Raw genomic sequence first — 27,864 nt, 5'->3', positions numbered from 1 at the left:
ACCTTCACAGAAAAACTATAGAAGTAAATAAAAAATAATTTAAACTAGAGACTGGTACAAATGCAAGAATGATAACTGGGGCATAGAATAAAATTAGTTTTAAATAAAGCCAAAGCTATAAGGCTTTATTTTCCTAAGAAATAGCATAAGAATATGCTAGAAGATTTCTTGAGTTTGGCACACAATGTGTATGCAACTAACTATCAGACATTTCTATTTGAATATTTCACAATCACTTCAAAATGAACATGTTTGAAACCTAACATCATCATCTCCCTCCAACTTGCTTATTTACCTGTATTCTTTTACTAGTTAATGGACTATCTCCTTACTCATGTGCCCAAGCCAGAAAGAAACACCGGAGTCATCTCTGTCTCTCCCCCTTACTTCATACATACAAACAACCACTTAGCCCCGTACATTTTATTCTACAAAAACCTCTTATATCGGTCCCCTCTTCTCTTGCACCATTGCCAATGCCCATGCCAGTGTCTCAGGTCAGGCCTTTAACTTGTCTTGAATGGATTGTTGCAATAAGCCTTCTCACCACTGATCTTCCCTGAGCACACTCTCTCCATCTACCAGACTTCTGACCTAGTGATTTTTCTTAAAAGCAAATCCAATATCACTCCTTATTCTGTATTCTCCAATGGATAAAATTTGCATCCCTTCAATGGACAAAATTAGGCCCTTTATAGTCGGGCTCTGTTTATTCTTCATTCATTCATTCTATTCATTCATCAAGGATTTACTGAATCTATTTTGTGCCAGGCACTGTTTTAGGTGTTAGAGATACAACAGTAAACAGACAAAAGTCTCATCTCTTATCATTGTCCACTCTCCTTCAACCCTTCCTCTCCATCACTAACAGGCGTTCTTGCCTTTGAGAAATAATGAGGCACTTGCATTCTACTGAAGATGGCTTGTTCTTTCATATGAATTTCTACTCATCTTTTGGGTCTCAATTTAGATGCAACTTTGGCTCTTACGACTTCCCTGAATCTCCTGTGCACTTTGTGAATACTCGTATTTTGTTTACATTTCTGGCCTCCACTGATAATGTCTTCGGACACATAGCTGGCAGATGCAATGCCTTTATTAAATGAGATGAGTGAATAAAAATGATACAGCTTTTCTCAATTGTTAATTATTTCTCGTAATCAAATAACTTTTCCTTGATCTCCCAGAATTATATGCAGAGTAATAAAGAAGAGTTTACACAAGCAGCTGTTACTCCCAATTATGACACAAGTGAGGATTTTCTGAGCCCCATGTGAACATGAGCCTCAGAGGATTGCCATCTTTCTATTTGACATTTATTTCATTATAATTTGACTTCATGAGTAAAACTCTGCCCTCTGTCCTGGGGCATATTCCCATAATTAAAATGCAAAATAATAAATATTTCAACATACACTCACTGTACAGCAGCAACCACAGATTTTACGTAAAAGGACATTACACGACTATAGAACTTGTTTGTTATCTTATAGAGTCTAAAATGATGCACCTTGCATACTAACATACTATGAATGCATTAAAAAAAACTCAAATCAGTATATAATTGCCTAAATATAAAACCAGTCCTGACAATATTTTAAGGGCTGTAGTAAGAGCTTCAGGCTCTCACTAAGCAAGCTGATTTTTGAGATAAGATGTTATCTGATTTCTCCACCCACTTATTAAACATATGTCCAAATATAAATCAGGAAAACATTAAAAATGCATTGCAAAAGCAAAAAATGAAAAGTTAAAACATTATAGACCAACTCTTTCCCAATTAAACAGGTTGGAACACCAATGGTGCTGTGAGGGGGTGGCCATCTGTCAGTACATAAAGGACTCTGTGTTTGCACATAAAGACATTGCTCAACCCACATCTGGCTCCCGTAGCCAAGTTCTACCCTCACTAGGGCAACTCCCACTGAAAATATAGGAGCATAAAGAATAGGGAGATGAATTTTTTAAAAGCCAGATGTTTGTTCCATGGCCATTAGATGTCCAAGAGAATCAGGATAGAATTGAGTCCACTTTTCTACTTCTATTTATACCTAAAAAGAGAACAGGGACGTGGAAACAGAAAAAGAATTTGAAGAGGTGTTAGATCAGATTTCTTACCTCCTTGTATAATCTTAGGAAATGCACTTGAATTTGCATGTTTTTCTTCCTTCCGATAAGGTCTTCTTCTCAGCCCTTCCCAGATCATAACTGAGAAGGCTCATCTCAGTTCCCACCTCCTCTGAAAAGCCTTTTTCCTTATTACTTCAATTTATTATTTTCCCACTCTATTCTACTTAGAAATTCAGTATATATTTATTTTTTAAAGAAGTTTTTTTAAAAGACTTTATTTATTCATGAGAGACAGAGGGGGGTGGCAGGGTCACAGGCAGAGGGAGAAGCAGGTTCCATGCAGGGAGCCCAGTGCGGGACTCGATTCCAGGACCCCAGGGTCATGCCCGGAGCCGAAGGCAGATGCTCAACCACTGAGCCACCAGGCATCCCTAAGCATATATTTAAAAACTGTTTTGGAAAAAAAAAACTGCTTTGTATTGGCTTCTAATAGTTTTATGCCCTTTAGTCCAGTGTAGATTATAGGTTTCTAGATAAGAGCAAAAGCAATATTGTTTTACTCCAAAATTTTTGCTCCTCTTTGTGAGTCACCAATTCTATAATCTAATATATCCCAAACTCTAGATCCAAGTTGCAAATGTTTCAATCCCAATGCTTTTACTTACTGGTCATTACATCGTAAGTTAGGCAATTTGCCTAACTTCCAATTTTTTTCTTGTGCAAATGAGAATTATTATAATGGTGCCTACCTGATATGGCTGATGTAGGGATTAAATCAAGTGCTACATGCAAAGAAAGGGCTTAGGATAGTGCCCAGTGTGTATTTGATTAACTGTAACTATCATTATTATTTAAAAAATATACATCATTGGGGCGTCTGGGTGGCTCAGTTGGTTAAGCGATCAACTCTGATTTCAGCTCAAGTCACGATTTTAGGTTGTAAGATCGAGCCCTCATTTGGGCTCCAAGCTTGACATGGAGCCTATTTAAGATTCTTTCTCTTCCTCTCCCTCTGTCCTTCCCCACTCATGCTCTCTCTCTTAAAAAAAAATATAGATAGATAGATAGATAGATATATGTAGATTGTCCAATTTTAAGAGGTTTAATATGTGAAAATGGAAGAAAATAAACTTTTTTTTTTCCTGTTAAAATGAACAATTTCTTCTTTAGCCTACCAACAAAAACAAATACCCAATCCCTCCCTCATGCACAAGACAGGTGGACTTGATCCTCCTCTTTGGTGAGTCACCAATTCTAGTCTTCACATTTAAAAAAAAAATATAGATTCGGGATCCCTGGGTGGCGCAGCGGTTTGGCGCCTGCCTTTGGCCCAGGGCGCGATCCTGGAGACCCGGGATCGAATCCCACGTTGGGCTCCCGGTGCGTGGAGCCTGCTTCTCCCTCTGCCTGTGTCTCTACCTCTCTCTCTCTCTGTGACTATCATAAATAAATATTTAAAAAAAAATAGATTCAACCTCTAGGGAGTTTTGAGGTGAATCTATGTGCCAGGCACAATGTAAGTGGACACACAGACACAAAATAAGTCTCACAAAAATCCTTCATGTCGCATATATCATTTTACAGATGAAAACACTGAGGCTCAGAGAAGTCAGATATCTTTTTTTTTTTTTTGAGGTCAGATATCTCAGTGAAGGTCATGTAGTTAGTGAATGCCTAAACCAAGAATAGAATCAAAGTCACTAATTTCAGATTCTACTTCCTTTCTACTGCACATACACTACTTGCCTACAATTTCCTTTTTTCTTAACTCGTATATAATTTATAGCAGAGCAGAACACAGAGGTGTTTCCTCATATTTTACCCACATGTTCTTGCCAAAGTACATAGTCCTGCAACTTCCCATTTCTGTTCTTCTGGGCTTATGTCAATTTAACTTCCTTTCTGGTAGCAAGAAATGCAATGTTTACAGCTAGGTTTAGAGCTCCTGAGCTTTCCTTCTAAAGACTTCCTTTGAGTATAGGTTTTTAAAGGACTTCAATGATGTGCTGTTTGTTCTGAAAAAAATTGCCTGACATTCTGAAAAACATTGTTAAAATTTTTTAAATTAAATATTACTCTGCAGTAACTCTTAGGAAAGGATAATGGACTTATCTCAAAAAATTAACATACCTATCTTTAAGGCCATAGGCAATCAAGAAATAGGGCAAGTAAAACAAATAAAGCTTCGTGGAAGCAAGGAGGAATGCTAATTGGAAGAGAGGTGAAAAAATGGAAAGGCCAAACATTGTTGAGATCATCTACAGATACCTCAATCAACCAGGATTTTGACAGATGTGGCAGCAGAAAGACAACAGTGAGCCATGTGCGAGACGTTAGGGGTAGTACCCCGTAGGGGGACAGCAACACAGAGGGTGAACAGCATGCTCTGTTGCTATGAGCTTCGGAGGCAGCGTGTTTAGAAAGGGAGAAAGGAGAGCACTCGAAGTGGCAATGAGGAGCAAGGGAGGTCATCTATTCCGACTCCAGGTCCAGAAATAAGAGGAGTGAGAGAGAGGAAACAGGCATGACTTTTAAGGGCTGCAGGGAAGCAAGGTCCTTTCAGATGTCAGTTGGAAGATGATGGTAAAGATGTGAGAAATCAACATACTTTGACTGTATGCAGGTATTCTAAAATTACGTTACTCATCCCCCCCCCCAAAAAAAAAGACCTACTAAGGACAATAGAACCAACCCTTCGGGTACACAGAGAAAACAGTCCATACAGATTAAGTAATAATAACACAGGTATCTTCCACCTCCTGCTTAACATCAATCATCCATTCATCCATTACTGAAAATCATATATTCTACAAGAAATGCCAAAAAAGAACCTATTTTCCAATATTTCAAGTGAAAATTATTATAAATTGTAATTGTAAATTTTAATTCATTACATATCAACCCAAAACTACTAACCAACTTCTTAAAGTGTAACTAAAACACAGTAAAGCACCTATAAATAAGTAGCAAACTCCCCTGTAAGGATGTAAAATGCTTACAAAATCACTTCCTGATCAACAGCAATTCCCATGCTTGTTACCAGTTGCCTAATACGCAGTAACATGCTGCACATCCTCTTTGTTGACATGTGGTACACTTTACAAATTGTTTACATGTGATTGTGACATTACACTCATTACAATTGGAATTTGACACAAGACTTCCCCACAAGTTACTTTAAAATGCTGTATATGGTATTACTGAGTTTCCGGAATATAAATACAAATTTTTCTTATATAACCATTGGCCAAAACACATTGAACTGAGAGATAAGAACATCCTAGGGTATTTGGGTTAAATACTAAGAGGCTTTCTACTAAGAAAAACAATTGTGTAATTGTGAAGTCATTCTGCTTCACAGAGTAAGCACTGGCTTATTACATTTGTTCAACTGGGTTGATGGTAGCTTTAGTGTGTAAAGTTACGCAGGTTTACTATTCCCTCGAAACATCAAGATTCTCATGTTCAAAAAAGGAAAATAACAGGGCTCTCCTCAAGGGAGTTTTTTTAAGACTTACATGAGATAATGCATATAAAGCAGTTAACACAGTGACCTAGCATATAGTACATGCTCAAAAAACGGTTTCTAGAATTATTTTTATTGTTTATCCAGAAAGTATAGATTGTAAAAATTTACACATGCATTTTCTTGTTTGATCATTAAGACAAAACAACTCTATACAGGAGAGAAACAGGATATGGATTATTACTGCCACTTCACAAATTAAAAGACAAGTGCTTAAAAAAAGTAAAGTGACTTTCCCAAAGCTACATGGTTACCCTGCAAGATCTACCAGGACTGGAACCCCAAACCAGGAGCTGGCAAACTTTTTCTTAAAGAGCCAGACAGTATTTTAGATTTGCAGGCCATAGGGTCTCTGTTGCAACTAATCAACTCTGTTACTATAGCACAAAAGCAGTCATAGGTAATATGTAAATGGATGAGTGCACCTGTGTTCCAAGGTACCAATACCTTATTTACAAAAACAGGCAGTGGGTTAGAGTTGGTTCAGGGCTGTAGTTTACAGACCCCTGCCCTGGATCTTTGAGTTACTAGTCCAATGCATTTTCCACTACTCTCTAGTTGCGACCTATTTTCAGAACAGTGTTTAAGCCTGTGTCACTTAACGACATTAACTGTCGGGGGGGGGGGGGGAATCAGAAATAATTTATAGGGGTGCCTGGGTGGCTCAGTCGCTTAAGTGTCTGACTCTTGGTTTCAGCTCAGGTCGAGATCTCACGGGTCATGGGATGGAGCCCCACCTTGAGCTCAGCGCTCAGCAGGGAGTCTGCTCGAAGATGTTCTCCCTCTGCTCTTCCCCCCACTCACATGCATGCTCTCCCTCTCCTTCTCTCTTAAATAAATAAATTTTTTAAAAAAGAAATACTTTATAAAAGATCATTGGAAACAGTAAGGTATTACATGAATTTTATAATTAATGTTTTTCCCTTTTCTCCAGCTTTTAAAACTCTCTCTCAGTGCTCCCCTTATTTCTTTCTCCTCTAATAAAGCAGTTTGGCCCAGAAGTAAACACTGTTTTATCTCTCCAAAGTGCTCAAGAAAAAATGTGTTTGCAGAATCTTATTCTAAAGCAATAGTCATGCCATTAGATATTAGAATGAACAAACTTCTCCAAATCTCATCTTTGAAAATGGCGAGAAAGTCAAGCCTTCTCAGGATGTCTTGTGCAAGCATGTTTTTAGGGGAGCAGGGGAGCAAAGGGAGCAATGATAAGTAACTACTATATTCTCAGCCTCAAATAACAGAATGATTATCAGTTTTCTCATTATAGAAGCTCTACGGCATGATGATAAGGACACTGGGCTTGGAATTCTAATTAGGAATTCTTCCTCGGCCACTAAGTATCCCTGTGATTTAAAAACCCACGTAAAAAGAGTTGGAAAGATTACAACACATAGCTATTTTGAAATACCAACCATCATAAGCACTATTGTTGCATCTGAAATCATAAACTTATTAATCAAGTTCACATCCATATTTTTTTTGTTTTGTTTTTTAAAATTTTTTTAATTATTTATTTATGATAGTCATACAGAGAGAGAGAGAGCCAGAGACAAGGCAGAGACACAGGCAGAGGGAGAAGCAGGCTCCATGCACCGGGAGCCCGACGTGGGATTCGATCCCGGGTCTCCAGGATCGCGCCCTGGGCCAAAGGCAGGCGCCAAACCGCTGCGCCACCCAGGGATCCCTCACATCCATATTTTTAATAGAGGTACAATATCATACAATACTGTGTATCATGAGTACAGTATGATTTATAAAGCATCCAAGGTAACTACTGCTGAGTATGAAGAAATTTTTCTGCCAAGGAGCTAAAAGTTCTTTAAAAATAGGGATCCCTGGGTGGCACAGCGGTTTGGCGCCTGCCTTTGGCCCAGGGCGCGATCCTGGAGACCCGGGATCGAATCCCACGTCGGGCTCCCGGTGCATGGAGCCTGCTTCTCCCTCTGCCTGTGTCTCTGCCTCTCTCTCTCTCTCTATCATAAATAAATAAAAAATTTAGAAAAATTAAAAAAAAAATAATCCCTCATTTAGTGTTCCTTTGAAATTAAAAGAAACCAGAATGTATTACGTGATGTGTGCTAGGCATTTTACATGCATCTATTCATTTCACCTTCACAACAACCTAGAGGAGAAACTGAGACTCAGGGAAATGTAGTAACTTGCTGAAAGCACAAAGTTCCTAAGTGGCAACAGATCTTGGATCTACATCCAGGCTAGACTGATTGTAAAGCTTGTGTTCATTACATAACACTGCCTCTTCAGCTTTTAGATTTGGGGTCCATAAAGAGCTAGCTGCCTCATACGAGGTTAAAGAATAATTACTTTCAATGTAGTAGAAGGGAAATCCTCAGATGGTGGGACACTGTTTGGCTATATTAAATTGCCTCCAAATAACATACTAATTTGAAGATAATTTCCAGACAATTCCTATTTAATCAAACCAGTCTTTTCCCCACTAGTTAGAGAAATTAGGATATTACTGACTTTAAGCCTGAGATATGCAAAGAAACAGTTCCGGCATTTGGATAAGAGAAAAAATAAAGCAAAGGGTAAGTTTCCCGAAACTCCAATGGCATGTGAATAAACATAACAAGAACATTTCCACTGGAAATGCCAGAAGTTATCACTTCCAGAAAGGAGGCTGCTTTCTCAATAATTTTTTTCCATGAAATTAGAGAAATTGTCACAAAACAAAAATGGTGACCCAGGAGCTTTTATAGAACTAAATCAGTAAATTAGAGGCTTTTTCATTTTGACATTAAATATAATACACAAAAGGAGAAAAATAAAAGTATATGAAATATTTTATAAATCTATGCCCCTTTTCCCATTTATTTATTTAAACCACTCTGGTCCTTGAGAACAAGAGTCTTTTTTTTTTCCTTGATAAAATAACATCCGCTCCGCCCTCTGCTGCTTACCTGCTGCAGATCGTGCTGAGGGCTCCGTATGGATTACAGTCACATGGCAGACAGAGCCCAGAAGTGAGATTCAGGTAAAAGCCCTCCCTGCAGCTGTCACAGCGAAGCCCTTGATAATGCGGCTGACACTCACATTGCCCTGTGGTCTGGTTGCAGCGATTCACATCCAGGCTTCCCACCACAGAGCAGTTACATGCATATTCTAGGAAGGCAAGAAGGAAAGAGACATTATTAACCAAGATTTAATGTTTTCTTAATAAAATGAACCCTATTGTATTTTTCCTAATAAGTGTTGATGACAATTTTGTAAGGATGGATAAAATTAATTCTGGCTCAAATTCACTTTCTGTCCCGTTTATTTTATTTAAGATGGGAAATGTATAAAGTATGTAAAACTATCCATCATTCATAAATATAAAGCTAACATTCTCAATGCCCTTGCCAGTACTCTCTATATTCTCGCCCTACCCTACACTCCAATATGGGGTGGGGGAAGTCCTTTATACTATTCAGTTTTTCAGGACTGGAAACCTCTAAAGGCAGGGCCTGTGCTTACCTACACGGCAGGGAGAGCAGAGGTTGGAAATGGCAACGTGTTAAATAATAAATAGTCCCACTGCAGAGCAGCAAAAGCCTAAGGCTCCAATGGTTTACTGTGGTAACTCACACTAGTCAGACAAAATTGTGCTACAGCTGGAATCAGAAGCTAATATGCTCTTCCCAGGAAGGAATTCAGGGAGACTTGACACTTTAAGGTAAGGAAAGGATGAACAATAAATCCTAGATGAGAAAGTTTACACAGTCATCCTGATCGGTGGGCTAAAGCCAATCACAGTTTGAATCTATTCCCTAGGTTACAAGATCTAGAAAATAAACTTTCCTTTAGCTACATTTCAAAGAGTTCTGTGGACGAAAATATTTTAAAGTCCTTGGCTTTAGCCTTTAAATGTAGATATATTTAAAGGTCAACTCAAATTTGGTTTTTGCTATTGTTTACATTCATTTTATCAAGAAGTTATTTTCAACATGGTTGGACACAGTATCAACACAGGATTTTGTGAGCATGTCAAAAATGAGCAAAGTCAACTGCAGATAAAATAAAATCTTGTATAAAATCTTGTACACAGTTTAGGAATAGCCCTAATTCCAAAACAGCTGCAAACCTAGGTTTAATAAGCTCCCCCTCCCCCCCCAAAAAAAAAAATCAATGGTACAAATTACACTTCTGAGTAGGTAAGGAACTATATGAAATGGTGTTACATTGATTACTATTTAGCTTGGAAAAAATTATCTTTAATGTCATTTTTGATGGTTTTTTAAAAGTTACTGAATAACTGCAAATCCAGGGTCTTAAGAGAACGTTATAAAGGCTTCTGCTCCTCTAGTATGGAAAAGGAAATGAAAATTCCTAATGTCATCACAAGCAGCTTATCCACACCAGTCAAAGTAAAGGATTCCACAGAGAATTCCCACGTGGCCGCACCCATACCAACGCCATACCTCCCACTCTTCATCAGTTCCTAAACTTTGGGGTCGGCTTCTTTCCTTGCTCTCTCCATCTCTTCTAATACGTAAGACAGATGGATGAATATACATATGCTGGTGAGTGATTTCCTTTATGCCTAATCCAAGAGTGGGTGGTGAATTAGTTAAAAATCCCAGAGAAGAATTTAAGATTTCTTCAGCCCCAAACTTAGGAAAGGTATCAGTTTCCCCTCCCAGTCAACTGTCTTGTTTTACTAGGCTACGTAACCGTGACATTTCTTTCAGAGTTACTTGTTTTCACTTTATTTCTAGTGTCTGGTGTGTATCTGTGTGTGTATGTGTGGTTTTTGTAAATAAGGAAGCCACGTTTAGTGGCCTGCAAACCTGCCAATGACAACTTCATGGTAAGACCTTCACTCCACCAAAAATGACCAGAACGCTTAAAATAACATTTTCCTTCCAAATCTGGCAGAATTTCCACATACATCCAATTCCTCCTGCCGGACCAGTTTCATCACAAGTTAAACTAACCGACTATGCTAGTGTGGGCAGACCCAGCTCAAAAAAGTGAATAGGTTAAGAAAAAAGTCTAAGGCCGAGAATTTTATTCTATTACTTCCTTGCTAATGTACTTCCATCTGAAACCTGAATCAGTGTTCCCAATCAATGAGATGGGTATTTTTTTTTTAAACAAAATAATCAGGGGATCCCTGGGTGGCTCAGCGGTTTAGCGCCTGCCTTCAGCCCAGGGCGTGATCCCAGAGTCCTGGGATCGAGTCCCGCGTCGGGCTCCCTGCACGGAGCCTGCTTCTCCCTCTGCCTGTGTCTCTGCCAGTCTCTCTCTCTCATGAATAAATAAATAAAATCTTTTTTAAAAAAGAAAATAATATAAAAATTTTGAGGAAAAACCTTTTTTTTTTTTCCAGTAAAGTTCTAATGGGGAAACTTCAGTACTAATCAAGTTCACTAGCTATTTATTACTGTTATGGAGCCAAGCTAATCTCTTCAATATCCTCTGAACATATTTTTAGTCTAATCTTTGGACCTTTGCTCACTGTGTCTTCCTTGAAATGCTCTCCACTCTCCACATATTCAAACCTATTCCCTATTTCAGGAATCAGCTGAAACTTACTCCTCCACAAACTCTTATTACCCCTGGCGTGAATCTAAGAGAACATCTCCTACCTGTAACTCTTATATGCCAATAATCTGAAGAAGCAGTAAAGTGAAGCAGTTATGAGTACAGACTACAGAGGCAGACAACTATAGGTTTAAATCTAGCTCTCTCTTTTACGAACTTTATGGACTTAGACAAGTTAACTAACCTTGTGCCTTCCTTTTCTTGCCTATAAACAGGGCATAATACAGTACCTATTACACTCGGCCCCAACACCTGAGCTAGAGGTAGGTCAGAGTGCTGCAATATGCAATACAATAGCTGGAAGAAGGAGATGCTAGATAAAATAACAGAAACACAAGTCAGATGTCAGATTCATAGGACACAGCTTTGTTGTACCCTGTGGATAAGAAAGCTTACGATTGGGTTTATTACTATGGCAGTTTTTGACAATATTTAGGAAATAAAATTAGTGTCCCAACATTCAAAAATCCAAGTTGTAGTTATCTAGGAAGAAAATGAGAGGTATCCTATGTATCCTGGGCTCCACATATTACCGATATAGGCACCTACGAATACAATGATGAACACAAAAGGGTTGAGTATGTGGTTTTAGAGAGGACAAAAAAGAGCATTTATTTGATTATATGCCCCTTGTATGAATCGTCCTAACAGTAGTGGAATACCTGGCAAAAAATTCAGCAAGAGAGACAGCCCCAGAAAGGGGGTTGATTTATGAAGACAAAATGCACTATCACATTAACATTCTTCCTCAAATTAACCAAAGGAACAGAAGTTAAAGCAAAGCATACCAAATGCCAGGGAACACGTGCATTTCTTCTGTTTGGAGCTCAGAATCTGAGGCCCTATCCCAGGGATTGACCTCAAACGAAATGATCCAAGTTAAATGAATAGTATGGGAAACAGTAATAAAGGTAAAGCACCACGAATCTGCAATACATTGTGTCAGGATAACTTGTCAGCTTGTAAATAGAGTAAAAGCTCGGAGTCTTCACGGTTCTTGACATTCATATAGAACCAGACAGGAGTTAATGCAGAAACAATGCAGTTTACTAGGAGGTGGGCAATATGAGAGAGAAGAAAGGAATTTCGATTGACAGAAGCAGTGGGAAGGACCCATAGCCAAGAACAAGAGACGAAGGGCGGACTTCTTAATGAGGTAGACTCTTAGACAACAAAGCAGCACAAAGGAGTCAGTGACATGACAGATGGTAAGTCACCAGGATGGATGTTGATGGGAATGGAACAGTACGAAGAGGACACAAAAACTAATCACGGACAAGTCTGGATGAAATGCCAGAAATCTCCTTTGGTTGCCTAAGAGTACATATGAAGTAAATTCTCCGTCATTGGAGCTGTGGGTTTTTTCTCAATGTCCTGTGACTCTTGGGAAAGCTCTATAGATAAATAATTAGAGAAAAGTATCATAAATGTTAGCAGAGAGATGGCAGTCTTTGGCAATATTTTTTTCTTTTTTGTTTGGCTTCTGAAGAGCAATGAAATACTTTGAACAGCACTGAGTTGATGCCTAAAGAAGAAAAAGAAACTAAAATCTGGTGCCAAACTGTTTGAAAATAGAAATATAGAGGCCCGGAGGAGAGACAGTAACTCGGGATTTTTCTCTGAGAACTTGAACTTACGTGATGATTTTGTAGTAAAAGTACCCAAAGCAATCACTGCATTTAAATCAAATATTGAACTTTTTCAAACATTCCTCACCAAGGGTCAAGAGATGAACATTTTCAGCAATGAAAAACAAATATAGAGTAACTTTGCTTAGAAGTCCCATAAGCTCCCTGACTCTCTGTGCACAAACACCTGTACTGGTAAGAGACCGTCTCCGTGCACATACTAAAGTTCAGCTTTGAACCACCTCAGGTCACTGCTCAGTAAAACATCCATCATATCCTCTAGAGAATTTTTATTGTGTTTTGGTATCTGCAACTACTTTGATGGTAGTTTTTAGAAAAATATTAACTGTGATCTCTGTCTCTCTGCCTCTTTTTGAAGTCCTTTCTGACTACTGTAATGAACTATGATGTCTGGAAACTCAAGCAATTTGGTACAATAGTGTGTTAGCCTTTTGCAGATAAAAAAAGAACTATAAAAGCAGTAAATGAAAGATGTGAAATAAGAAAATGAAAAAATTATGTCCCCTGTCAATTCATGAGGCAAATGTCATAGAACAAAGACTGTTAATTGATAAGAGCACTGTTGCTGAACTAAATTGATTACAAAATAAGTATTGCATTTATGTATAGATACTGGAAAAATACTTGTAAATATAACTAACACACAGAGCACTCACAGGAATCTGGTTCAGGAATATAGACTGAAATTCTGTTTATAGCCTCTTGCAAAATTGTGAAAATACCTTTGCAAAACTAAATTTCTGACTCCTTTTTGTTCCTTCAACAATGATTTCACTCTTGCTTTCAGTATCTTCAGATTTCAAAAGAATAAAAAAATTAAGAATATTTTTTTAAAACTGCTCTAGGCTATTCCAAAGCTTTTCATTCTCCCCTATATTCAGAAGACATACAAAATGTACTATAATATTTGTTAACGCATCTTCTGTTCAATGTCAAAGAAGCAAAAGCTAGGAGACATGTATTTAAAATCTATCAAGGCTTAGTACTCAATCTTATAACCAAAATTTAAAGCATTAATAGAAAAAAAAATAAAGCATTAATAGAATTGAATACAATATGAGTAAATTGTATTGGATATAAATTTTAAAATAAACAAAATATTAAAAGAAAAAAGCAATGAGGTTTTGCTAGACCATGTTCTTTTCTTTTTTCTTTTCTTTTTTTTTTAACTATATCCTTAGATTTTGCAAGAAGAGAGCCTTGGTGTCCTACAAGCAATTACTCTAGCTGGACTGTGTGACACTAAAGTCACAGGGGACCCACCTAATAACTGAAGTCTTTTGCAAAGCTAGTGTTACAATTAAAATAGCAAGAATTGATGAATACTTCAGTTGGGGATCCCTGGGTGGCGCAGTGGTTTAGCGCCTGCCTTTGGCCCAGGGCGTGATCCCGGAGACCCGGGATCGAATCCCACATCGGGCTCCCGGTGCATGGAGCCTGCTTCTCCCTCTGCCTGTGTCTCTGCCTCTCTTTCTCTCTCTCTCTGTGTGTGTGTGACTATCATAAATAAAAAATATATATATAAAAATACTTCAGTTGGTTACTGCACAAAAAGTTGTGGGACATTTTAGGGTTTAAAACACTATCTAACTGGGGACACCTGGGTGGCTCAGTTGGTTAAGCAACCAACTCTTGATTTGGGCTCAAGTTGTGATCTCAGGGTCGTGCAATGGAGCTACAGTGTAGCCTGCTTGAGATTCACTCCCTCCCTCTCCTTCTTTCCCTTCCCCTTGCCCCCCCTTCCCCAGTTCCTGAACATGGGAGTGTGCTTTCTCTCTTAAAAAAACAATAAAATAAAAATAAAAATAAAAAAATAAAATAAATAAATGAAATGTTATTTAACTAAAAGAAGTAGAATCTTTTCTTTTTTCCTTTGACTCCAACTTAAGTTGTAATTGCTTTTGGCTCCAACTTGGTTGTAATTGCTCTTATGTAGAATGAAGGAGAAGAAGAAAAAATAAGATAAAAATATATAGGATTCCCATCCCTTTGCATACACAACTGTTTCTGTTCCGTTGAGATCCATCATTAAAAACTGTACTCTATTTAAACAAACACCAGGGAAGTAACGTAAGTGTAACCATTTTGAATGTGTCTGGTCTGTCTTTTCCACAAATCTAAGATAATATCTACAAAAATAATATCTCTCGATTTTCAAATTGAAAAGAAATTTTAAAAATGACTGTCAGAATCAACCGTAGGAATATTTAATTCAAACTTCTGCCTATACATCAAAAGAATACAGCAACAACAACATGTAATAATACTGTCTTGACTCCAGGCCTGATTTCCAAAGTATATGGTACACCTATTTCAAAATGTACTTTTTATTAGGCCCATATCCATCTTTGTAGGTTTAGAGTAAAGGAATCTTGGAAAGGGCTTCATTCTAGAGAAAAGGAACTGTCAACACAGAATTTTTATTTTTATAAAAGGTCTTACTCTAGCATAACACTGATACTCAAATTACATTTCACATTTATGTTATGCCAGGGTAGGGTCACAAATCTTTGCAAAACCGGGAAACCCAGTATGAGAGCTGATGAGTTTCTTGCATTAAAGCAGACTTCACAGAAATGTGGAAAGTTTTAAAGCCACTACTTTTATTTTTTTTTTAAGATTTTATTTATTTGACACAGAGACAGAAAGCATAAGCAGGGGGAGCAGAAGGCAGAGGGAGAAGGAGAAGCAGACTCCCCGCTGAGCAGGATGCGGGGCTGGATCCCAGGGCCCTGAGATCACGACCGGAGCTGAAGGCAGATGCTTAACTGACTGAGCCACCCAGGCGCCCGTAAGGCCACTGCTTTTAAAGAAAAGCGTTAAGCTTTACCTTTTAAAATAAAAATGTATCCATTAAAACTCCCAGTCACAATTCACTGTCCCCAAACATTTCTTCTACTTTACAGTAGATGCATGAAAAAAAAAAAAGTGGGTAACAAAGACATGGGTGTTGTAGAAATTTTTCTGCCTCACACTTAAGGGCCATGTTCTTGTTGCTTGTCCCTGGCTCGCTGCCAATTTTCCACAATTCAAAGACAATTCATCTAATTAATGAGACAAAATGACAAGTTCTGGGAAAAACTGTAACAACCAGCTTTCACTACTACTAATAACCAAGATGATATGACCGGTTATTGAGCATACGCCACATGTGTCTCCAACATCACACTGAAAACGTCACGGGTACACACCCCTCAGTCTTCACCACAGTCCTGTGAGGTAGGTGCCTTGAAGGACAAACGGACATCTCAGAGAATTGCAACAATCATACAACTAACCGGTACAGGAGATCAGATTGCAACTCAAACTGAAGAACTCCAAAGTCCATGGTCTTTTCACTATAGGAAACTTCTGACTATAAAAGTAGAAAAGAAAAAAAAAAAAAACAACACTAGACAGACCCACGACATCTTTTTTTTTTTTTTGAAGATTTTATTTATTTATTCATGAGAGACACAGAGAGAGGCAGAGACACAGGCAGAGGGAAAAAGCTGGCTCCGTGCAGGGAGCCCGAGGCGGGACTCGATCCCAGGACCCAGGATCACGACCTGAGCCAAAGGGAGATGCTCAACCACTGAGCCCCCCGGGCGCCCCAAGGCCCAGGACGTCTTACAACCAGACTTTGCTGATCATTTACCAGCTCTGTAACCTTCAATAAGTCTCACTGCTCTGAGGTTCAGGGTGTCAATCTATAAAATGTGGATAGTTCTTGTCACCTGTCTATATGAAATATAGATAAAGCTACGATAATATATACATGATCTTTATGCTAAAACTATAAGACAAAAAAATAAAAAAACTGTAAGACACTGGAGCAAAAATATACAAAAAAGACCTGAATAAATAGACACAACATCTCAACTAAATCTGCAGATTCAGTGAACCCCAGTCAAAATCCCATCAGGATCTTTTGGTAGGTATTCACAGGCTGACTCTAAGATAAATAAGAAAAAGTAAAGAAACTTGAATGAAGAAGAATAAAGTTGGAAGACTTTCAGCAACTCATTCCAAAACTTAAAGCTACAATGATCAAGACAATGTGTTGTTGTTGAAAGAAAAGACGCAAAGGTCAATGGAACTAAACAGCCCAGGAATAGATCCTCATAAATATTATCAACTAATTTTTGGCAAGGTATAAAAGGAATTCACGGGAAAAGGATTTTTTTTTTCAATAGATGGTGTTGGAACAGTTGTGTGTCCCCATGTAAAAAACCTGAATTTTGGCCTAACCTCACACCTTGTCAAAAAAACCTAATTCAAAATAGTTCATAGCCTCAAATGTAAAATGTAAAGCTACAAATACCTCTAGAAGAAAACATGGGAGAAAATGTGACTGGCCTTGGACTGGCCAAAGGACTTTTAGATACAACACCTAAAGCAAAATCCATAAAAGGAAAATTTATAAAATGGACTTTATCGCAATTTAAAACTTTTGCACTTTACAAAACTACTGAGAGAATGAAAACACAGCCATGAACTAGGAGAATATTTGCAAATCACATTTCTGCCAAAGGACTTGTGTCAAGAATATACAAAGAACTCTCAGCACTTAACAGTAAAAAACTACAATTTTAAAACAAGGGAAAGGTCTGAACAGATACTTCACCAAAGAATGTGTATGTATGACAAATAGACACTTGAAAAGATGCTCAACATCTTTTATTAGGAAAATGCAAACTGAAACCATAATGATATACTACTACACCCTTAACAGAATGGTTGAATTTTAAATAACTGGTGCTGTTAACAGTGCTGAGCAACTAGAACTCTTACGAGTTACTAACAGGAATGCTTAGAAAACAATCCGGTGGTTTCTTATGAATTTAAATTTACACCTACCATATGACCCAGCATTTCTAATCCCAGACATTTACCCAAGAAAAATGAGAACTTCCGTTTGCAGGTAAGTATAACTGAATGTTTACAACAGTTTTATTCATAATCACTAACAACTAAAAATTACCTAAATGTCAACTGGTGAATTGTTAAATAGACTGTGGCCCTTTTTATATGGCATACTAACATTTTTTTCACATCACAATCTGTTCCTGATTTATTAACTTGATCTGTCTATTCCTGTACCAGTATAGCAAGAAAAAAAAAAGTTTTAGTGACTGCATCTTTATAACATGTTTCACTAATGGAGTGCTGCTCGTTACATTTTCTTCTAGTTCTTGTTAGTTATGTTTCTATCTGAACTCTACCGCCACATTTCCTCCAAAAAAGATCTTGTTGTATTTTTCCCATTAATTCCACTTATTCTACAAATTAGTGTATCAAGAACTGGTCGCTTTACAATATTCCATTTTTCTACCTGTGCACGTGGGTGTATTCAGTCCGTGTATTCAGTCTTCCTGTATATCCCTCAGCAAAATTTCATAATGTAAAAATAGATCTACAGGAGTTCCATACATACCTTGATGAGGTTATTCCTAAACCTTTTATCATTTGTGGTAGTAGAGGCAGTAGCGGTTAGTGTGATTTTTTTCTCATTATCTCCTCTAATTAGTATTAGCTAGAAATACTTAGTTTTTTGGAGATATATACACAGTTCTTTTGATGAACTCTCATTATTTCTAATTTTTTACCTTGATTCTTTGAGTAAGACTTCTATTTTACATTACGCAGAGGTCTTCCACTGAAGGTCATATCTTACCTGACTATCAATAGATAGTTTTCTCAGTTTTCTCAACTACAGATGTTTGTTGGTAAAATAGAGCAAAGTGTTTTTCACGCAACTGCTTATCTTAATCCCTAGGTCAGCCTTATTATTAATTATAATAAAAGTAACTACCACTTGCTATTTCCTACAGTGCCTCTGCCTTTATCAGTCACACATTTTAGTTGGGTGAACACTTCGCTTCACGACTGCCCTGCAAGGGGTGTTTATCCATAAGGAAACTGGAACTTAAAGGCTCGAAGTCGCTGCTCAGGACCACAGAGTTACTGTACGTGGTGAGACAGCATCAGACCCAGGTTTCTCTTACTCAAGTGCTCTTCCTCATTCCACCTCACCACAGAGCTTTCTTCCTTTAAGAAAAAAGGAAGGAGACAGGGGAAACACAAGAAAAAGAAACAGAAATTCCAGCTACTAAATACTAAATACCATTGGGTGGTTTTTGTTTATTTTGTTTTGTTTTCAGTCTGTTTTCTTTGTAAGCAGGTGACATCAAGTCAAATGACTACCAAACAGTAGGGTGGGGGGAAACAGCTGCTCGAGCGACAAAAATAATTCTCAACGGGAGACTTAGAACACCTTGCACTTGCTTTTGGTCACTTAGTCTTAATATACTGTTCAGAACCAAAAAACATACACTCATGATTTAATATTTGGGACCAATTTATTTTATTTAAATGCAATCTCATTGCTAAAAAAAAATACTATTAGTATCTCCAGTGTCTTTCTATATCCTGGATACAGACTATGCTGAACTACAGACTACGCTACCTGAACATAGGCAAAAAAAAAAATTTTCTGGGCCACTGTTTTTCTATTTGTTTGCATTTTTCAAGGCTTTTTTAAAAAAACAATTTTGCCATTTAGTAAGAGTTATTGCTTACGTTTTGGAAGGATATTTTATTATTTCTGGCTATTATCAAATTGGGAATGTACTCCAAGAATGGACCAAATACCACCCATATGGCTTGAAAGAACTATATCAAACTGAATTTATATGAACTTTTTTACTTATAAAATGTTCACAATATCCTTCAGTTTAAGGGCAGGTGGGAAGGAGGGAAGAGCAAATACAGAAAATGAATTTGTACAACTTAAAATCTGACTCCAGACTATAATAGAAAGAGAGCAGTCGATGAGGTCAAGGGACCTGGGTTCAAATTCTGACCACTGTTTATGATTTTAAATCTATTGTCCTCTTTGTAAAGATTTTTTTTTATAAAATTGGGATAATGATACCTAACTTATCAGGATATCCTAAGAATTACAGGAGAAAAGGCAAAGAAAACACCTACGACAGGGCCTTCTCTTTCCCCACCCTACATTTTTTATTAGAAGCAATCTTTTTAGCAAAGTAGCAATCCTTAGATGTTACTACAGACTGCAAGAATTGAGAACAGTGACCATCAGAGAGAGATCTCTGAATACACTCAAATTACCCTAAATAATGTCATTAATGCCTTAATTTTGTAGTAGTAGAACAGAAAGGATGGGAAAAAGAGAAGAGCTTCAATTTCAAGTGCTGCCAATTGCTTCTGAGGTTGGGATTAGATTTGCCTTAGTGTGTCTATTTACAGAGCACAGCTGAGCAACTTAAAGGCTACCACTATTTGCTCATTGTAATACCTGGAAAATTAGTTTGGAGAAAAGGAGCACAGAGAGAGTAAGAGAAAAGGTCAACTGAATAATACTATCCTAAGGTATCCAGTGAAATAACCTAGGAATTGTTCCTAATTTCTAATAAAAGAAGTTTGGCCTTACATATTGTAATTTAACATCCATCCCAGCCAATTTTTAAACATATTATTAAATGGATGGCTTATGGATTATTAGGAATAAATATGTATTTGATTATAAAATTATGCTATACCACTTGGGAAAATACATGGGGCATATAGGGACACATACCACTCACCATGACTGAAACAAAGACTGACAGGAACAGGAAAAGAAAATACATATTAGAAAGGCATACTTGGGCCCTTTATCCTGGAACAATTCTCCAAGTCAGTGCCACCTGCTTCAGGATCACCTAGGGAGCACAGTGAAACAATGGTTGCCGGGTCCCCTCCTATACCTATTGAATAGAAATCTCTGTGGGGGTGGCGGGTAGGTCCTCAGGAATATGCATTTTTTTACAAACTTCAAAAATGATTCTGATATGCCTAAAGAGTTTGCTATAAGCAAAGGGGAAATATGAAAAATTCTTGAGCAGAGTAATGATATGGCCAGAGGTGGGATTCAGAAGTAGAAACAGTAACACAAAAATAACAACAACAATGACAACAGTAATGATCTCCACTCCACTATCCAGTGCTTATTTATTTACTCATTACATGCCAGGCACTGTTTTATGTACTTTACGTGCACAAACATTTAAAACTTCCAAAGGACCTATCTATAAGGTAGGTCAGGTGACACAGGGGATAAAATAAGGAAATGGAGGCAGAGAGAAAGTAAGGAATTTCCCCAAAGTCAGAAGGCCACAGATGTCCGACTGAGATTAGATTACCTTAAGCAGCAGTGTGAAGAAGGGACCAGGAGGGAGGACACTGGAGGTGGGAGATTTACTGATAATCAACTGCGGCTGTCCAACAGGAAACTCTAAATGTGGGCAGGGTCACTAGTCAAGATTGCTTCCACAAACATACAGATACCTGTCTGTATATTCTACAGTGAAATTAAATCTGTTTGCTTTTTAAATAAATAGACACTGCAAGGCAGAAAATATACCTGTCTGCAGTTGTCTGCGGTGCTAAAAGTTTAATAAATTTGGAGTTAAGAGCCAAGTGAAATGGCTGAGCCTTGAGTTGTTCCAAAGAAGTACTTTTTCCTGTTGGAACTGGAAGTGGGCTCTCTAACGTGTCCGCCCTATCTAATCCTCTTACTCTTCAAAACATGTTGACAAATTCTTCCCACTCTCCTGCCACCCTTGCTATTATCAAACACTTATACAGTATAAACATTGTTCTACATTGCAAGCTGTGAGGTTCTTTGCTTTATCATCATGACTAAGCATTTGGGTAACACTTCAAATTCAAAAATCTTAAGGGCATCAGAGTGGAGAAACCCCTTTTCCAACTCCACAGCTCACTCCTGCTCTTGTACAAGCTGTTAGAGGAAACTAATCACACCTCCTTTACACACACACACTCACAGGATGCTCAAAAGAAAACTGAAATGGTCAGAAGTCAATGCTAAAATAGTCTGGGAGCCCCCCCCCCTTTTTTTATTGAGAATTTGGGAGCACCAAGATGTTAAATTCACAAACAATACAAAGCACAATCCTCAAACTTCCCCTTATCACTGCCAAGGCACTAATGGAAGGTAACAATCTCAGAAGGTCTCAAGGACCAGCAGTTAATAATAAATCAAAAAAGAGATAATCTGACTCCCTCCACTCCTAAAGTCCTAGTCTGAGAGACAGTCCAAATATCTAGGAGAAACAGAGGCTAAGTGAAATTTACCTCCACTCTAGTGGAATTTGCCTATTCTTCCTCCTTCACTTCGGATTTCAGGTATCCCATTCACTACCTTCTGTACCTTTATAAGCTATCACTACACCACTGGCAGGATTACAAAATGGTGCGATCACTGTGGGAAACAGTATAGGGTTTCCTATAGAAGTGGAACCACCCTGTGATCCAGTGATCCCACTTCTGGGTATACATCCAAAAGAACTGAAAGCAGAGCCTTGAAGAGACATTTGTGCATCTCTGTTCAGAGCATTGTTCATAACAGCCAACACATGGAAGCAATGGAAAGGTCCACTGATGGATGAATGGATAAACAAAATGTAGGCTATATACACAATGAAACATTATTCAGCCTTAAAAAAGCAAGGGTATCTATCCTGTCCCGAGCTACGATATGGATGAACCTCCAAGTCATAAAGTGAAATCAACCAGTCACAAAAAAAGGCAAACACTGCATGATTCCATTTATATGAGGCATCTAAAGTAGTCAAATCCAGAAAAACAGAGAGCAGAATGGTGCTTACCAGGGATTAGGAAGCGACAAGGACTAAGGAAGAATTCTACTTAATTCTATCAAAGAGTTTTAAATTTGCAAAATGAAACAATTCTGGAGATGTGTTTCACAACAAGTAAATATACTCAACACTACTGAACTTACACAGTGGTGAATTTTATGTGTTTTTTAATCAAAATAGAAAATAGGTGGGGTAGAAGCTATCATCATATAGCAGGTTTGTTTGCATTTCTTACTTTGCCAAAGGAACTAGGAAATTTTAAGTGCTGAGACTTAGGAATCTGATTATCTGGTCTACCCCCTTTATACAAATAACTGAAGCTAAGAGTAGTGAGCAGTAATTTCCCATATAAGCTTTGAAGCCAGACAGACCAGACAACAAACACAGGCTCTACACTGAGCTGTGAGCATGTTCAACTGCAGAGATTACATGAAATAATGTAGCACAGGGCCTGACACACAGGTCTCCTTCCCTTTCAGCAATCTGGCATGGTTCATTCTAGAGTCAGGGCCCCATCTGGATTGACAAGGATAGAGTGATCATTTAAAAAGACACAGTTGGGGGATCCCTAGGTGGCTCAGCAGTTTAGCGCCTGCCTTTGGCTCAGGGCACGATCCTGGAGTCCCGGGATCGAATCCCACGTCGGACTCCCGGCATGGAGCCTGCTTCTCCCTTTGCCCGTGTCTCTGCCTCTTTCTCTCTGTCATAAATAAATAAATAAATAAATAAATAAATAAATAAATAAATAAATAAATAAATCTTTTAAAAATCCTATAAAAAGAGACAGGTGAATTTTCATAAAATATTTTAATTAAAAATTTTTTAATTTAAAAACATATATGTAATTTAGATCAGTTTCTAAGAAATGCTGAAATTAAGCTAACTACCTACTGAAGTAATTTTGCTTCATTTTTTAATGTTTCCCTTCCCAAAAATCTGTCTAATTTTAGGGAGAGAATGATTACAGGTTAAATTTAGGCGGTCATCTAAAAGAGGCAACTCCTAGAACAACCAAACCTCTCATACAGTCCTGATGGAAATATAAACTTATATAAGGTCTTCACAGAACAACGTGGCAATATCTAGAAAGATAACGATGTGCTACAACCTAGCAGTGCCTAGGAACTCAGGTGTGTCCATAAATCTGCATTACCTGAGAACTTATGAGAAATGCAGATTCTCAGGGCCACCTCAGACCAACTGAATCAGAATTTACCTTTTAACAATGTACTCGGGTGATTCCTACGCCCATTAATTGAGGAGCACTGCCCTAGACGAACTCTCCCATATTTGAAGAGACATGCAAGGATGTTCACTGTAACATTATTTGAAGTGACTACCAATAAAAAGTGAACACGGTGTGGTACATTCATATAGTGGGCAACTACAGGCAACTTAGTCATTGAGAGTTACCTGAACCTACAAAGATAAATCTCAAAAAAAATGCTGAGTGAAGAAAGCTGATAAGGTGCCATTATGCAAAGTTTAAAACATTGAAACAACACTATATTTGTGTGTGTGTGTGTGTGTACACATGTGTGCATAAACGTTCTTAAATGCATAGAACCACATTCAGAATAGTGGTTACATCTCAGTAGGAAGGAAGAAAATGGGATAAAGGAAAAACACTTGAGGCTTTAATCCTATCTAGTATTTCAAAATGAAAAAGCAACAACAACAAACCCAAAGCAAATGTAGGAGAAAGTTCAGATACTATAAAGCGGGGAGGTAGGCATACAGAGGGTGTTGACTATAGTACTTTCTCTACTTTTATGGAAGCTTGACTTATTTCACAATTTTTTATGAGACCTAATTTTTCCCCATTAATTAAACACTTCTCATTAGTAAATATTATCCTATGCAACCTTGTACTATGGTTATTTATCTACTTGTCCTATCTAGGTTCTAGAAGAACAGGTTTTATATCTGACTTCTACCTGAATGCATCCTCACCCTTTCCCAACATACACACACACGGCTCTCGGGCTTCAGATGCCAGGTTATGAGATGGAGAGGTCAGATGTAAGTGGAGTGATGGTTACCTAAGGGCAATAAAATGGACACACAGAATCTTTGCCTGGGGCAGCCAAAATTACGTCCTCAAAACGATACTGAGTGAAACAAAGAAAACGAAAAGCACAGCACTGCAAGCAGGACTGTATCAGGTACATTGAAAAGGTAAAAAAGAAAAAAAATGCACATCCATGGGCATGAATTTATTCATTCACTCCGCAAATATATATATCGGCTTACTATGTGCCAAACATTATATGAGGTGCTGGGCACAGAGCAGGAAATAAATAGACCAAAATTCATGCCCTCATGGACCTTATGTCTTAGCAAGGGGGAGACATATAAACAAGTTAAATATCTAGTATGTTAAAAGCTAGTTAAATGGTAAGGAGAAAAACTCAATGTAGGGAAGGGAAACATGGCAGGGGTAGGGAAAAGGAGGAGGAACTGCAGGTATGTGTGTTGGGAAAAACAGTTTTAGGTAGAATGGACAAAGGAAGCATATGGTAAGTATATGCATTAGTTTTTCTTTTACATGCTCTTGACACATGCTTCTGGGCAAGGTCAGGAGATTTAAAAGGTTCAAAGCAACGTTCTGTTGAGCACTGAATGAATAAATGAATGTGAGGCGCCTGGGTGGCTCAGGCAGTTTAAATGTCCGACACTTGATTTCATCTCAGGTCATGATCTCAGGTCATGATCTCAGGGTCATGGGATCGAGCCCTGTGTCAGACTCTGCACTGGGTGTGAAGCCTGCTTAAGATTCTCTCTCTCCCTCTGCCCCTCCTCGCCCCCCCTGCTGCTCTTGCCCGCCACCACCACTCTCTCTTTAAAAAACAAGTGAATGAATGACTAAATGAATGAAGAGACTGGAAGATGAGAAGAAAAATACCAAGAACATGAAAACAGAGAACCCTAATGCTTCTCTGAGGTTGCTAGAGAGAAGATTCTTGGCAGATCACATAATGACTAATTCATTCGTTCAACAAATTAGTATGGTACCAGAAATGGGGAATATAATTTCCAGGTGCCAGAGACCCAACAATGTAGAAGAAAGCGATGGCCCCTGACCTTACACAGCTTATAGTGTTACAGCAGAGAGAAAAACAAAGGAGTAATACGGTGTGATAAGCAGGAAAATGGAAATACGCACACAACATGGTGGGAAACACGGTACGTGTGTTTGCACGGGGAAAGACACCTAATTAAGACTTTCCGAAGGAAGAAATCTAAACAGGGACGCAATGAGGAGGTTTAGCCCAGCTAAGAGTAGAGGGGAGGAATATCCCAAATTCAAGGGGGAGCACATGTAATGGCCTAAGAGGTTAAGGCAGACTGTAGTGCCACGGAGAACTAAGAAGAAGTCATTGCGGGGTGGGCACAGAACACGAGGCTGTGGCAGTGACAGGCCAGCAGCATTCGAGTAGTCATGGAAGAATTTTCTACAGGACAGAATGACATGGTAAGATCTACATTTTATTTTTTTTAAGATTTATTTATTTATTTATTTGAGAGAGAGAACATGTGGGGAAGGAGCAGGGGAGGGGCAAGAGGAAGACAGAGAATCCCAAGTGGACTCCCCGCTGAGTGCAGAGCCCACACAGGGCTCGATCTCATAACCCTGAGATCACGACCTGGGTTGAAATCAAGAGTCCCCAACACTCAACCGACTGAGCCAGCAGGTGCCCCCAGATGTACATTCTAGAAACATAACCTGGTCTACAGTGTAAAGAATGGACTGGGAAAGAACGAAGGCAAAGAGACCTTTTAGCAGCCTGCTAAAATAATCCCGTGGAGAGATAAACACAGCCAGAGAAATACATGCCAAGAGCATGTGCACGTTATTATGACCACAGGAAATTTATCGCTACCTGGGCTCAGTGGTACGCGGATGTCCTAAAAACCTAGTTTCCTATTTGATTTCCTATATCAAATCATGTTTGCTGATGCATTATCAAATGTCTCTTTCCCAAAAGGTAGGAGAAATCACAGGAAATCAAAGATCCTATAAAACGGGCCCATAAAAACGTCCTCAGAGTTGGACTTCCTAACCGCCTAACATCATGCTCTTCCCTAAGACAGCGCCTTCGCCGCGCGTTATGTCGGTGTCTGATAACCATTTCCATTCTTTCCCTTCCCCAGTTTTTCTGCCCATTTTAACAGCATCTGAGACCTTGAGATTCATGCCTGGCTGTGTAAGAGACAAGAACAGCTTTTCAGCTGAATAAACAAAGACAGACAATGAGGGCAATGTGGCAAATGAGTCTGCCCACTCAGATATTTTCCAAAGTAGGAGCTCATGCCAGGCTCCCTCAGCTGGAAAGCCCAGGGGAATAAACATTCCAGATCTATAACTGACCAATACCAAGGGCAGATTTCATCAGCACTATCGCTTCTGCTCATTGTGGAGTGGACAGTATATGCGACTTTGGGGGAAATTATGAGATCCAAGGGCTTAAAAATTAAAGAAGGGGAACAAAGGAAGGTGGGTACGCTGCCGTATTTTGTTGATTTGACAACAACTGGCACCAGATGTGACACATTAAAACAAATGTACTCACCCACAGAGACCAGGAAAGCAATGAGCTTTCACCAACGCCCATTTTAATGTACATTAAAAGAATTGTGGCTAGAGTCAAGGATGGCATCGCTCAAAATGAACATCATTCGTATGCTAGGGTATATCCTAAAAGACTGATACTCTGTCTCAACTATATGTCACCTATAGAATGTTTGAGTTAGGGGGTGCAATGTTTTAGGCAGCTTCTCTATCCCTTTTCTTCTCATTCAAAATGAGCAGTACATTCCTCACCAGGTCTGCTCAGACACCCAGGGTGCTAGTGAATGGTAGGACAGACTCTTCAGTGACCAAGCAACCAATATTCTGGAACTTGAAAGGAACTTTTTATAATGAAAAGTTCTACTATCAATAGACCATTTGCCTGAGTTGTTTTCATAGTTGCAACTGACCCTCTGCTGGAGACCAAAATTTCCCCTCTGTTACCCTGAAGTCATGCCATCAGCTAAAAACTGGGGTAGGACAGAGGAGGGGGAAAGGGCTTTAAAATTCTAAGACAACAAAAGATAGAAGAAATTGGGTAATCAAAGAGAAGAATGTCCTTGCTATAAAAATAATGTGGGTCATAGGCATTTATAAAGAAATATAAATAGCAAGTTTCTTGAACTCAATAAATATTTATGGAATGAGCATGATTCAAATGACAGATTTCAGCACAAGGTGTCTGCAGTTTATATGACCGCTGACAAATCATTTCTTTGAGTCAGTTTACTGACATGTAAAAACTAGATAATAATCTCTACCCAATTCTACCCAAACAATTCAAGGAGTCCTTATATTGTTAGTTTTCATCTTCATTTGGGTTATATGAAG

At 38.4% G+C, this 27,864-nt stretch overlaps 1 protein-coding gene across 1 annotated transcript in view; it reads right to left on the bottom strand.

The window, feature by feature from the left end:
- The window catches only part of MEGF9 (multiple EGF like domains 9), an 85,640-nt gene that overhangs the window by 31,276 nt on the left and 26,500 nt on the right, over nucleotides 1-27,864 (bottom strand). Inside the window, exon 6 of the mRNA XM_055302194.1 lies at nucleotides 8,518-8,719. Coding sequence (XP_055158169.1) covers nucleotides 8,518-8,719 — 202 coding nt within the window. The remainder of the gene's footprint in view (nucleotides 1-8,517; nucleotides 8,720-27,864) is intronic.

Source organism: Nyctereutes procyonoides, unplaced genomic scaffold (assembly GCF_905146905.1).
Source record: "Nyctereutes procyonoides isolate TBG_1078 unplaced genomic scaffold, NYPRO_anot_genome, whole genome shotgun sequence".
Classification (NCBI taxonomy): domain Eukaryota; kingdom Metazoa; phylum Chordata; class Mammalia; order Carnivora; family Canidae; genus Nyctereutes; species Nyctereutes procyonoides.
The sequence above is the reverse complement of the archived record's forward strand: the minus strand, read 5'-3'. Positions and strand labels throughout refer to the sequence as shown.